The 13,570-nt window shown below is 35.0% G+C and overlaps 1 protein-coding gene and 4 non-coding genes across 5 annotated transcripts; all 5 read right to left on the bottom strand.

Annotated features, from left to right (window-relative positions):
- Positions 1–926: 926 nt before the first annotated feature.
- LOC132604659 (U2 spliceosomal RNA) lies at positions 927–1,121 on the bottom strand. Its single transcript, XR_009568779.1, has one exon. It is a non-coding gene; the product is annotated as a U2 spliceosomal RNA (small nuclear RNA).
- Positions 1,122–3,461: 2,340 nt separating this feature from the next.
- On the bottom strand, positions 3,462–3,657 carry LOC132604657 (U2 spliceosomal RNA). The gene has a single exon (XR_009568777.1). It is a non-coding gene; the product is annotated as a U2 spliceosomal RNA (small nuclear RNA).
- A 1,700-nt stretch (positions 3,658–5,357) lies between these two features.
- Positions 5,358–5,553, bottom strand: LOC132604655 (U2 spliceosomal RNA). The gene has a single exon (XR_009568775.1). It is a non-coding gene; the product is annotated as a U2 spliceosomal RNA (small nuclear RNA).
- Positions 5,554–8,536: 2,983 nt separating this feature from the next.
- Positions 8,537–12,682, bottom strand: LOC132603020 (pentatricopeptide repeat-containing protein At1g09410, mitochondrial-like). Its single transcript, XM_060315871.1, has 2 exons — positions 10,486–12,682; positions 8,537–9,938 (listed from the first exon to the last, which is right to left on the bottom strand). Exon 1 carries the CDS (start codon positions 12,516–12,518, stop codon positions 10,584–10,586), a length of 1,935 nt encoding a protein of 644 aa, XP_060171854.1. The 5' UTR covers positions 12,519–12,682; the 3' UTR covers positions 8,537–9,938; positions 10,486–10,583.
- Positions 8,788–8,983, bottom strand: LOC132604651 (U2 spliceosomal RNA). Its single transcript, XR_009568771.1, has one exon. It is a non-coding gene; the product is annotated as a U2 spliceosomal RNA (small nuclear RNA).
- Positions 12,683–13,570: the final 888 nt, after the last annotated feature.

The raw sequence follows: 13,570 nt of genomic DNA, 5'->3' as shown, positions 1-13,570 counted from the left end.
GCATGCAATGGTTCTTCCATCTTTAGTTGCGGGTCAGCTTGTGGCTCAAATGAGTACACCTTTGAATGTAAGTGTTCTGCATACTCAATTGACCCCTACTAATGTTCTTCATGCTTTAGTGTCACACAATATGGAAAATTTGAATGCTATGAATAATCCTACTAAAAGGAAGCCTATTGGAATTATGGCCAAGAGGTATGAGCCAGGAGCTTTAGTGGAAGATCCTTTGGAAGCTTTTGATGGTGATTTGGGCTTTGACATATTTGATGAAGAGATGAAAATGAAATATTGGATTAATGCTTTGCTAAGGTGGCTAGGGAATAAAGGAGTGGATTCAAGACAAAGAAGACTCATGGAAGAAAACATAGTTGGGATGGTAAAAAGTGTCTGAGGAATTTGTTCTAAAGCAACCGCCAATGAGAGTGGCAAAATAGAAGGACACAAGGTTAAACTACATCAATAAGGTCCAATAGATCCAAGAAGATTTGATGAAGTATCAAGAGATTTTGAAGTTGTTGGAAGAAGAAGAAAAGGTGATGAATCAGATCTTTATTAGGCTAAATCTCCTTGAAGAATTCACAATTCCAAAAAAACAAGGGTATGCCTCTATATTCTTGCTTATTTTAATATTATCAGTTGTAATATCATCATAAAGTATGTTATAAACTCCGTGATGATCATAGAATATTTAGTGTTTTCTTCTTATTATTTTTTATTTTTATTTTAAAAAAATAAAACAATTAATGCCATATGCAAAAGATAAAAAAAAATAATGCCATATTTTAAACTTAAAATAGAAAATAAATTTTGTACATGTATATTTATTGATTTTATTGGCAATTCCTAAGATTAAGTTGCTCAAATAATATATATATTCTTGCGCATAGAAACTACTTTTTTTACAAAAGAAAATTGAACTAGACTTGGTGGGGTGTGCCAGGCCCATGCAATAGTGCAACGCATGGGCGACACGCAAAGGCCCAGGCAGCAAGCTACCTAAATGAACCTTCCCCTTAAAAAATTGAGTTAATATCGTGTGAATCAATGACCCACATATTAGATATTAAACTGATAAGAACAGATACTACACTTGATCTTAGCCAAAAGGCCGAGAAAGGTATGCTTTTTTTAGTGCACGGCCTGCCGCTTTTATATTACTTCTCTCCTTCTGGATTTTGCTAGCTTTCGATGTGGTATTCCTGCAGATTGGAGAGTTTTATGCTTTATGTGCCATTTTCCTGCCTGAATACTCAACAGAGCAAAGCTGATAATAGTCAACATCAGATACAAATATTTTTCAAGCAATGCAGCTCATGGGTGGAAAGTATATTACTGGTTCAATCTGTGAAGTAGTGGCGATAAGCAAATGAATCAATTCATCCGAGGAGATTATATTAATTTAGCATCAAAATTTGTTTGTTGATACAGTCAAAACTCTCTATAACCGCATCAATATTCCAATATATTTTGGCTAATATATCTAAATGTTGCTCTACAAAACATATGAAGTAATATAACATAAAATGAAAATCAGGTTAAAAAAAAAAAAAAGAGTTGATGTTATAATGAAATGTTATTATAGAAGATAACTGTTATAGAGGGGTTTGACGTATATGAAAAGTTAATACGAAAACAATACTGTCATTTTCTCTGTGTTTCTTAGTACCACGCAATGACGAAATACAATTTGTACTTTACGACCATGGTCAAATGATTGCAAACAAGCATATTAATTACTGAAGAATCGGCAGCATTATTTTTCTTAACAATTTTGTTTTGAAACTTTTCATTTTCAGTTGCATCGGGTCATATGATTAGAAGAAAAATAATGATTAAGAATTTGTCTAACTTCGTTAAGTATTAGTACAAGTGTTTAACGACAATTCTTTTATCAAATAATTCAAGTGTCTAGCCAATTCTTTTTAAACTACTCCTAGAAGAAAGCTCATCCTCATACGAAGTATGAAGCATTAAATTAAAGATGATTAAGTAATGCTTCTCTCCTTTTTGGCTTTTCTTTCTTCTCAATGTAGGATTTCTGTAGGCTGGACAATTTTATTTTTCATATGCACCTTTTTTTTTCGCCTGCAGACACAGCAGGTGAAAAAAGAGAGGAGAAAATGACAAAATAGCCCCTTATGTTTGAAAGTAGATTTAAAATAATCTTTTAAGTATGCATTTATGTTTAATGGCTTTGGTCATTTAAGTTTGTCAAAAAGTTAACAATTTTATTCGGCATAAATTTTTTACCAAACTAGATCTGTCGCTTAAATTTGACGGAAACAATGGGAAAAACTATTTAACTATGAACACCAAAAAACTCTCATCAAATCCTAAAATATGCAACATAAAAAATTACACTATGCACTAAAAATATGTTTTAAAAAAAAATAGCAGAAATTACACCTCAAAAGCTGCACCAGACTCTAGAAATAAATTAAAATTAGCATGAACTACAAAAATTGTACCTCTAAATGTTACTTCCGCTAATTTCCTTTTTTGTTTTCATAGTCCCCAACAAATTTAACAGACAGAGTTCGATAATATATTTGACGTAGACTAAAAGTGTTAACTTTTGACAAACTTAAAAAATCAAAATTGTTAAGTGCCTACTTAAGTGACTATTTTGAACTGACACTCAAACATAAGGGACCATTTTATCATTTTCTCAAAATAAGAGTATTAATTCGTTTTCTCACCTTGCAAACATTTGTTCCGGAGACAATTACACAAGAAGTTATGCTTTATAACCTACATAGGATCCAACAAGTAATAACATGTACAAGTATCAACAAAGAAATGTTTATATGTGCTTTTCTTCGTATCAACCAAGATATGTTTACACGTACATTTTGTTAGTATAATAAAAAAATCGCTTTCGAGAGTTTTAGCTGCGTGTCTGGTACGATATCGAAACTCGATAAAATGAGCCCCATCCTTTGCTCTTCACTACTTAAATACCAAACTTTTTCTCATGGCAAAAAACAAACTTGTATGCATCAAATCAATGTATTATACATTGCGCTCTTATCACTAAAGCAAAAACCTAATTAAGGGGCGTTAACACTTGCAATAACCATTGTAGGATCTAAATACAAGTGTCCACAAAGAAATGTTTATATGTCGTTTTCTTTATATCAACCAAAATATATATTCTCCTTTTGGAGGGTCAGCTTGCACCCACATCACTCAACCAAACCCTAAGGGCGTTTAGATGTTCATATATTGAATACATGGGCGCTTTAAGCCCATAGAGAAGTGATACAACAAAAAAGAAATACAGAGCTTAGAGACAAATTAAATATGATTTAAATAAGATATAACAGAGAGAAACTTATCAAATTTACTACAACAAAAAGAGAAAGGATTAACAATTTATATATGCAATCGAGATTGAACAAAGGAAAAATAGAAATTTCATCATGCAAGTAAAGGACAAACAAAAGCTCTGACTAGACTTGGTGGGGTGCGCCAGGCCCGTGCAGTAGTGCAACACATGGGCGACACGCGAGAGCCCAGGAAGCAAGCTACCTTGATGGACTCTCCCCCTTAAATAATTGAGTTAATATCGTGTGAACCGATGGTCCACATATCAAATATTAAACTGATAAGAACAGATACTACACTTGATCTTAGCCAAAAGGCCGAGAAAGGTATGCTTTTACTGCTGCACGGCTTGCCTCTTCTATACTACCTCTTCCCTTTCTGGGTTTTGTTAGTTATCAATGTGGTATCCCTGTAGGTTGGAGAATTTATAATTACTTAAGAACCTAATATTTGCATTAAACCTATGTAGGATACAACAATACAAGTATCAACAAAACAAATGTTTTATGTGCTTTTCTTCGTATCAACAAAGAAATGTTTACATGTGCATGTGCAGTTTGTTATAACCAAAACGTTCTTCTCCTCGAGGGTCAGCTAGCGCACCGTTCAAAACTCGATGGATAATATATGAGTATGAAAGTTTACTTTCCGATATTCAAAATATCAAGCTTTTGTCTATAATAGAATTCGAGCTAGAGATGCATCGTGCTCTTACCGTTAAAAAAAAAATACGCATTGTGCTCTTTCACGTGCATATATTGAAGGAAGAACATGCATGAGCCAATAGTCGAGTGTTATAACGAACAAGAGCTACACAGCAAGAAACAGAATTTGACTTGCTTTACTAAAACTCAAGTGCAGATCAATTCACAATCACAAGTACCTTTTTTTTTTGTTCCTTCCAATTGGTAGGTCCGCCAGATTTCGTGTCCATCGCAGCACTCATTTCAGTTTTAAAATACTCGTGTAATAATTATTGGAATAATTGTTGGAGACTCAAATGATGGATATGCAAGCATGATAACTTATATGTTGTTCTATATCTTCATGAATCTAGGACTTTTGCTTGCATTGTATTATTTGGTCCTCTTACTAGGTGATACTGAGGAGCGTCAGACAGTGGCGGAGCCAGAATTTTCATCTAGGAGTTCAAAAATTCTAAAAGATAAATAAACGAACAAGTCAGGTGGTTCAACATCTACTATATATACATAATAAAATAATTTTAACTTTGAAAATACACTGTAATTTTTCGCCGAGGGGGTTCGGATGAACCCCTGGACATAAGCTGGCTCCGCCTCTGGCGTCAGACCCTTTTTTTATTTATTTCTCTCTTTACTGTTTAAAGTCATGAGCCGTTTATCATTACGATAGGTGTCTAGTAGAAGTGCAGTGATGTATGCAGCTGAGGCATCCTAAAGAAGCCTTCTTCTAGCTAGTCTTCAAAAGTTTCGTTTAATAGGGTTAACCAGTTGAATTATTAATAATGAGGTCACAAGCAACATAATTAATCCAATTTGTGTTAATCCTTTGACAATGCAAATGTAACGAAAATGACGTCATAAGAATAACAAAGCAGAAAATCAAAGCGAGATAATTGAGAAAGTAAGATAGAGGAAGTCTCACTGATTGTCTTGGTTTAGATGATGAATTACTCTCCAAAGAATAGTGATGAACAATAAGATTGACCAAAAGTAAGTGTAAAGTCGTGATTAGTCAAGTGCATTCAGATAGTTACACTGTGGGGGAGTTGGGGGGAATTTATAGGATAGCTAATGGTAACTGCTTCCATGATCCTCTCTCCTTTGAGAAGTTTCATCTTTGCCATAATCTGGTATCAACAAGAGACCAGCATGAAAGTAGCTTTAACATGAAAGACTGCGGCACTATTGGTTTAACTAGAGCACAATTCATATTTGCGAGAAAAATCAGATTTAACAAAGAAAAATTTACTACAACATAAAAGAAAAAAGATTTACCAATTTAATGTTGAAATAGGCAAAGGCTCAAAAATACTTGAACTAGACTTGGTGGAGTGCGCCAGGCTCGTGCAGTAGTGTAACGCATGAGCGACGCTTGAGAGCCCAGGTAGCAAGCTACCTTGGCGGACTCTCCCCCTTAAAACATTGAGTTAATATCGTGTGAGCCAATGACCCACATATCAGATATTAAACTGATAAGAACAGATACTACACTTGATCTTAGCCAAAAGGCCGAGAAAGGTATGCTTTTTCACGTTCATGGCCTGCCGCTTTTCTACTACTTTTCTCCTTTCTAGCTTTGTTATTCTCGATGTGGGAATCACGTTGGCTGGAGAATTTTATGAATAAAAAATAGCAAACTTAAACAAATGGAAATAATTACCCAATAACCTAATATTTGCAATAACCTATGAGGGATCCAATAATATATATATCAACAAAAGAAATGTTTATATGTGCTTTTCTTCGGATCAACAAAGAAACGTTTACATGTGTATTTTGTTGTATAACCAAAAAGTTGTCCTTTTTGAGGGTCATCTGGCACACAGTTCGAAATTCGATGGATAATGAGTCTGAAGGTTTACTTTCTGCTATTTAAATGCGCTTTAGTCTATTAACAAAGTACGAGCTTGTGACGCATCGTGCTCTTACCTTTGAAACATTATTCATTGTGCTCTTTCATGAGCATATATTGAAGGAATAACATACGTGAGCCAAAAGTGAAGTGCTATAACGAATAAGAGCTATACACGGCAAGAAACAGAATTATATTTGACTTGCTTTGATGAAACTGATCAAGTACATATCAATTCACAAGTATTTTGTTTTCACCCTCGGCAAAAAATTACAGTGTGTATATAGGGTAGATTTTCTGTGTTTATGTACATATATCAACTTTTGAATACCCTAAACGAATGCAAAAGGTTAGCTCAAGTGGTCCAGGGTGTTGAAAATTATCTCTAGCATCCTAAGTTCGATTCCCAGGGACAATATTATTTTTTATATTTAGCTTTTGTTATTTTTTCCGAATCCCCTGAGTGAAAATTCTGGATATCATATGCCAGACATAATTACCCAAGAACCCAACATTTGCAATAACCCTTGCAGGATCCAAGCTAGTATGAACAAAGAAATGTTTACATGTGCATATATTGAAGGAATAACATACAGAAGCAACTTTGAGCACATAGAGAAATGATACAACAAAAAAGAGCTGTCCAGGGGTGTATCTAGCCTCTAGGTGGATGGGATATGGGTTCACGTCAACCCATGCTCCTCTCCCCAGTTCATATAATGTATAGCAATATTACATTTTGACAAAATTACTTCAATATATATGTATGTGTGCATCCAAGTTCGGAGTATCCTATGGTGCAATAAATATTGGATGCACCTCTACAACTGAAATCGGCTGTTCAAATTCAACATCTGTCTTGTTTTTGTTTTTCTTTCTTTTTCTGGAATTGAGTCCTAGGGTGGACCGTTTTCTTTTTCTTTTCTTTCTTTGTTAGGTTTGTTCTTTCAAAATTTAAAGTTTGATAGATTGAAATCTCTTTTTTACTTTTATCACCGTAAAATTTTATATAGTTGAAGCAAATGTCTATATTAAAACTAGTTGTAGTAGAAGATGTGGCATAGTCAACTGACTTAACCAATCCCAACCTTTTCAAGTTTCAACACGTAGTAAGATATATATGTGAAAGTCACTAAAATTGTTAAAAAAATAACCTATAATTTCACTAATCATGGTAGTCCGTTAAACTCATCTCAGGCAGCTGCTATCTCTTCCTGATGATAGATGTACAACTGCTTCTCAATCTCTCCATTCAGAAGGTTCATCTTAGCCATAATCTGGTATCAACAAAAGACCTTCATGAAAGTAGCCTAACATGATTGGAATTTGTCTCCCAACTCAGAAGCTAATCTTCTTCCTCCACAAGATAGTGTGCACATGATGGAGGTATCTTGGGAGCGCATTTAGCAGCTAACTCTTTCGGAAAATAAACGTACAACTGCTTCTCGATCTCTCCTTTGAGAAGGTTCATTTTAGCCATAATTTGATATCATGATTCATGACAAATGTAGCTTATCATGATTGGAGCACAACTAAATCCATAAACTCAAATAAAAAAAAGGGCCAGCTAGTGATAGAATAATCAAGCCAAAAAGCATTATGAATAGCTCTAGTTTGCAGGTAGAATTCATAGTAAGTGGGAGTTTGCCACTCGCATATTTCCACGTACCTGTGAACTTGTTCCTTGCAGTTGCTAAGTCACTATCTAAGTTAACTAATAAAAGTAGAGGAAGTTTTGCAAGCTATAGCATATGATGAGACAACAGATACTTTATCTGGTTTTCCAATTAATCAGAAAGAGTACCCATCTTTCTCTGTTATCGTCTCTTCTCCTCTTTTCCTTTTCAGGAGAGTAAGTGTTAAAAGCTGCTTTAAGGAATGCACATGACTTGTTTTATCTTTCTCCAGATTTTTAGATAAGACTCCTAGTCAAATTTGTATTCCTATTCTATAGGAAACTGTTAGCAGTATTCTGATTTTTAGCATAGCAAATAGGACTGCTTCTGTTATGCTTATTTACCTGCATTCAGTTTGTATATTGGCTATTTAATAAGCTGGAGATCATTCAATAAAGTATGCTTATTTTCGATATGAGACAACAGATACTTTATCTGGTTTTCCAATTAATCAGAAAGTAGCTTAACATGATTGGAGCACAACTAAGAGCCCGTTTGGATTGGCTTATAAGTTGGTCAAACCAGCTTATAAGCCATTTTTAACTTATTTGGGTGTTTGGTAAAATAGAAAACAACTTAAATTAAATTAAAAAGTGCTTAAAATAAGCCAAAACCAAGAAGTTGTTCAATCCCAACTCCGTGTCCATCATTGGCAGCACTACATTTCTCAGACGTAGTGCACTCAGCTGCAAATCTTCTTACTCCACAAGAAAATGTACATGTGATTGAGGTTTTCCTCGTCAGCGCCTTCAGGTGCTAACTCGCACAATAACTACGGCCTCAGTGTCAAACAAGTTGGAGTCAGCTATTTAACTCTTCAATGATCATGTTAGTCCATTAAGAAGGTTCATCTTAGCCATAATCAGGTATCGACAAGAGATGATCACGAAAGGAGCTTAACCTGATTGGAGCACAACTAAATCCATAACTCAAATAAAAAAGGGGGCCAGCTAGTGATGGAATGCTCAAATTAAAGCCAAAAATCATTATAAAAATCTTTCGTATCCAAGAAGAATTCATAGCAAGTGGAAGTCGCAACATGAGGAGATTAAAGACTACATCAAATAATAATTCTAAGTGTCTAGCCAACTCCTTTTAAACTAGAAGAAAAGTTCATCTGAAGCATTAAATTAAAGATGGAAGTACTCCAGAAATTTGGTCAGCACTGGGCTTTACAAAAACATACATAAGTACAAACTATTCAAATTTCAAAATTGAACTTGGATTGGTGGAGTGCGCCAGGCCCATGCAGTAGTGCAACGCATGGACAACACTTGAGAGCCCAGGTAGCAAGCTACCTTGACGTACTCTCCCCCTAACAAAATTGAATTAATATCATGTGAGCCAATGGCTCACATATCAGATATTAAACTGATAAGAACAGATACTACACTTGATCTTAGCCAAAAGGCCGAGAAAGGTATGCTTTTCCATGTCCACGGTCTGCCGCTTTTATACTACTTCTCTCCTTTCTGGTTTGGTTAGCTTTCGATGTGGGAGCACCTAGTGTTGAGTATTTTAATCTTTCATAAGCCCCATTTTGTTGCCTGAAGACTCAATAGGGGAAATTAAAAAAAAAAAAAAAAAAAAAAGAATATCACAGCAACTCTTTTCTCACCTTACTCAAGCATGAAACTTCAGCTGAAAAAAAGTATGTCAATCGAGTTAACACCAAACCAATTACTAGTAGTTTAACCACGATTAAGCGAAAAATGATGTATGGATGCTAGTAAGTTACTGTTCTACCATTTAGCCAAAATTGAACCTCGTTGGGTTTTTTAAACCTTAATAAATACTCACTAGTAAATTTAAACAAATGGAGCTATGCCAGAGGTAATTACTCAAGAACCTAACATCTGCATTAACCTACATAGGGTCCAATTATACAAGTTTCAACAAAGAGAAATTTATGTGTTCATAACTTCAAATATTGAATGAATAACACAAATGAGCCACTTTTAGCCCATAGAGAAGTGATACATTGAACAAGAGATATACAGCAAAAAACAAAATTTGTGCTATCATAACATTTAATGGTAGATCAATTTCACTACTAATTATCTGTTTAACCTTACAAAATCCAACCCCATAATTACCCAATTAGTAGGTCCTCAAGACTTTGTGTCCATCGTATCGCAGCATTGCATTAGAAGCCTCCTTTGTACTCAGAACAGCGACAGTGGTAGAAATTGAAACTCGAACCCAAAATTTCAAATTTAGATTTGTCTCCCAACTCAGAAGTTAATCTTCTTCCTCCACAAGATAGTGTGCACATGATGGAGGTATCTTGGGAGCGCATTTAGCAGCTAGCTCTTCCTGATAATAAACTTACAACTGCTTCTTGATCTCTCCTTTGAGAAGGTTCATTTTAGCCATAATCTGATATCAACAAGAGACCATGACAAATGTAGCTTACCATGATTGGAGCACAACTAAATCCATAGCTCAAATAAAAAAGAGGCCCGCTAGTGATAGAATAATCAAGCCAAAATGCATTACGAATAGCTCTAGTTTGCAGGCAGGATTCATAGTGAGTGGGAGTTGCAATGCGTGGATAAATCACATCCAAAAGGGGGAAAAAGCCACATCATAAATGCCTCTTGCATATTTCCAGGTACCTGTAACTTGTTCCTTGCATTTGCTAGGTCACTTTATAAGTTAACTAATAAAAGTAAAGAAGTTTTGCAAGCTATGGCATATGAGACAACAGATACTTTATCTGGTTTGCCAATTAATCAGAAAGAGTACCCATCTTTCTCTGTTATCGTCTCTTTTCCTCTTTTCCTTTTTAGGAGAGTAAGCCTCACTATGCAGATTCAGCAAGATATGTGACTGACCGTGGTTCACCTAGACTAACTTATGAGATTCCCATATTAGATTTACTCTAATCCCACCGTACATGATTTATCAGGTTAATGCAACTGACCTGGTCGCCTTTCCGCATTGAGCTTCAGAACTTTCATAAGCAAATGGTTCAAATAAAATTCTTCAATGCCAAGCTTTCGATGTATCTCTTTGATTCCTCTAAATCATCTCTTGCATTGGAGGCAATAGATTTTCTTTAATAAGCGTATAAATCTCCTCTTTCTTGGGGTGAGACCTGTCTCCCACGAAAAATATGTGATTTTTCCCATTGACTTCTATTTCACAAAAACCAGGTACCTTTTTAACATTCCTCTCCTTCATTTTCTTTCTTACTTGCGCAAAATCACCCCATCTTCCAGAAGCAGCATAAGCATTTGCCATTAGTACATAAGCTCCAGAGCTACCTGGTTCACGCTCTACTATTTCATTGCAGATCTGGTTTGCCACTCCAACATCTCCGTACAACTTGCATGCGCCAAGTAAAGCCCCTAAAACAGCACCATCACATTCTTCTCGAGGCATCTGGTGCACCACCTTTATAGCTTCATCGACTAACTTGCCACGACCTAAAATGTCAACAAGGCAACAGTAATGTTCCGCCCTCGGTTTTAAACCATAAGCACGCCTCATCGACTCGAAAAACTTTTGACCTTTCTTCACAAGACCAGCATGACTACAAGCTGATAATAGTCCCACAAAAGTGATCTCATCTGGCTCGTTTCCGGACCTTAGCATCTGCGCGAAGGCTTGCAATGCTTGGTTACCAAGACCGTGATTTGCATACGCCAGGATTATTGCAGTCCACGAAACAACATCCTTTACTTTCAGATTCTCGAAAGTGGCCAACGATGAGTTTATATCTCCGCATCTTGAGTACATGGTGACGAGAGTGTTATTAAGTGACGTGTCCTGGTTAAACCCTAGTAGTAAAACAAGAACATGAGCTTGCATTAACTCAAGGATGGCCCCACATGAGGTCACTACACTGGTAAGAGTAGTCTGATTCGGTCTTAAGCCCGATCGAAGCATGAGAATGAAACACTTCAAGGCATCACCCTCAACGCCACTTTTTGCATACCCGTCAATCATTACATTCCAACTTACAAGATCTTTATTAGGCATCGAATCAAAAAGTTCATTCGCCTTGATCATTAACCCTTCTTCAACGTATGATGTTATCATCGCATTCCATGCAGCAGGATCCCTGTTTGGCATTCGATCAAAGTACTCTCTTGCCATTTCTATCATCCCATTTCGCGCAAGACCAGTAACGATAGTTGTCCAAGAAACCGCATTTCTCCATGGCATTGCGTTAAACAGTTCCAAACCTTTGTCCACCCTGTTATCATTTAAACAGCCTTGAATCATAACATTCCAAGAATATAAATTACGTTCAGGCATCTTATCAAAGAGCTCAAGAGCTTGATCGACCTGATGATTTTCAACGTAAGCCCTTATCATAGCCGTCCAAACAACGACATTTTTCTCAGGAACCTGATCGAAAATTCTTCGTGCCTCATTAATCAAACCGTTTTGAGCATACCCCACCATTGCTATAGTCCAAGTAACTACATTTTTCTCAGGCATTTGTTGAAGCAACTCTCGAGCCTCGTACACATTACGATTCTCAAAATACCCTGAAATCAAACTGGTCCACGCGTAAACATTCCTATCAGGCATCAAATCAAAGATTCTACGAGCCTCATCGACTCTCCCAGCTTTCGCGTAAGCATGAACCATAGCAGAATCAGACACTACATTCCTCTCAGGCATTGAATAAAACAATTTCTCAGCTTTAGGAAGATCCTTATGTTTAAGATAAACAGTTATCATTGAAGCATAAGAAACAACATCTCTTTGAGGCATTTCGTCGAACAGTTGTCGAGATTCTTGAATTTTTCCTTGACGGCCTAAATTCATAATCATTTTATTGGAGCTAAAAATGGACTGTTTTGGGGTAGATTCTAAGTGGGGTTTTGAATTCATTTGTGTATAGGGTTTTGAATATGTTCTTGAAAGGAATGGACGGCCATAATCATTACTTAGCAAATAATTTGAACCCCAAACTATAATGGAACTTCTGATTTTATACATGATTCTTTGTTGGTAATCTTAAACTATTGTTGTATGAAAATATAGTAGTAAACACACAGATTAAACTTTAAAGGTACATAGGAGCAGAAATTAGAGACTCATTTTCTTGTAAGAAAGCTGAGAAGGAAATTTGAAAAATAGACATTATGAGTGTTTAAAGTTTATTCAGGATCGCAAAATAGAAATTAAATAAATATCCACTTTATGACTTAAATACAGTCATCTTTATAATGGTAGCTTTTGTACAAAAAATTTATGGCTGTCATAATGAGGTGCTCTTATGTATGTATACTGACATTTGATGTTTAAATTTCATTTAACTGTTATAAATAAAAGTATGAATTTTTTTAAAAAAAACTTTTTATGCTAGTATAAACGAAACCAAAAATACTTGTTAATTTTAAAATCCCAATTGATTTTCATATTTCATTAATTAAAAATTGAACAGACTAATAAATTGCTAAGAAATCCATAACTAGTTATAACATACCGATAAAGAATTAAAATCTAAGAAACATATGCATTTAAATTTTCAAGTCTGATGTAAGAATTCTAAAATTGTAAATTATTTCATAAATTCCTGTCTATTAGTAATAATATAACTTTTGAACTGATGAAGAATTTTGTTCAAATTTTCAGCAAAAGGGATTTCAATAGCTTTCCTTTGAAGGCTATCTAAGATCTTAATAGTATAATTGAAGATTTTTAGATATTCGTACTTGAAATTTACTATGTACATGACATTAATGATGATTATCATAAATATTTTAATATTTTATTTTATAGATAATATATTTCTTACAAAATATTATTACACAATATTTAAGTGTGGCTGTTATAAATAAGTAATTTTACAAAGAGTGTACCGCTATAATAATTGTCATTGCTGTTATAGACAAAATATTATTATAAAGAAGTAAAATATAACATGAAAAATCGATTCCGGAGAAAATCAGGCAGTTATAATGAAATGTTGTTATAATGAATAGCAATTATAGATCGGTTTGACTTTATAAGTTATCAATTTTGTTTAGGCTTAATGCATATGCAGC

Source organism: Lycium barbarum, chromosome 7 (assembly GCF_019175385.1).
Source record: "Lycium barbarum isolate Lr01 chromosome 7, ASM1917538v2, whole genome shotgun sequence".
Lineage (NCBI taxonomy): Eukaryota > Viridiplantae > Streptophyta > Magnoliopsida > Solanales > Solanaceae > Lycium > Lycium barbarum.
Note: the sequence above shows the minus strand (reverse complement) of the source record. Positions and strands in the feature narration are given on the sequence as shown.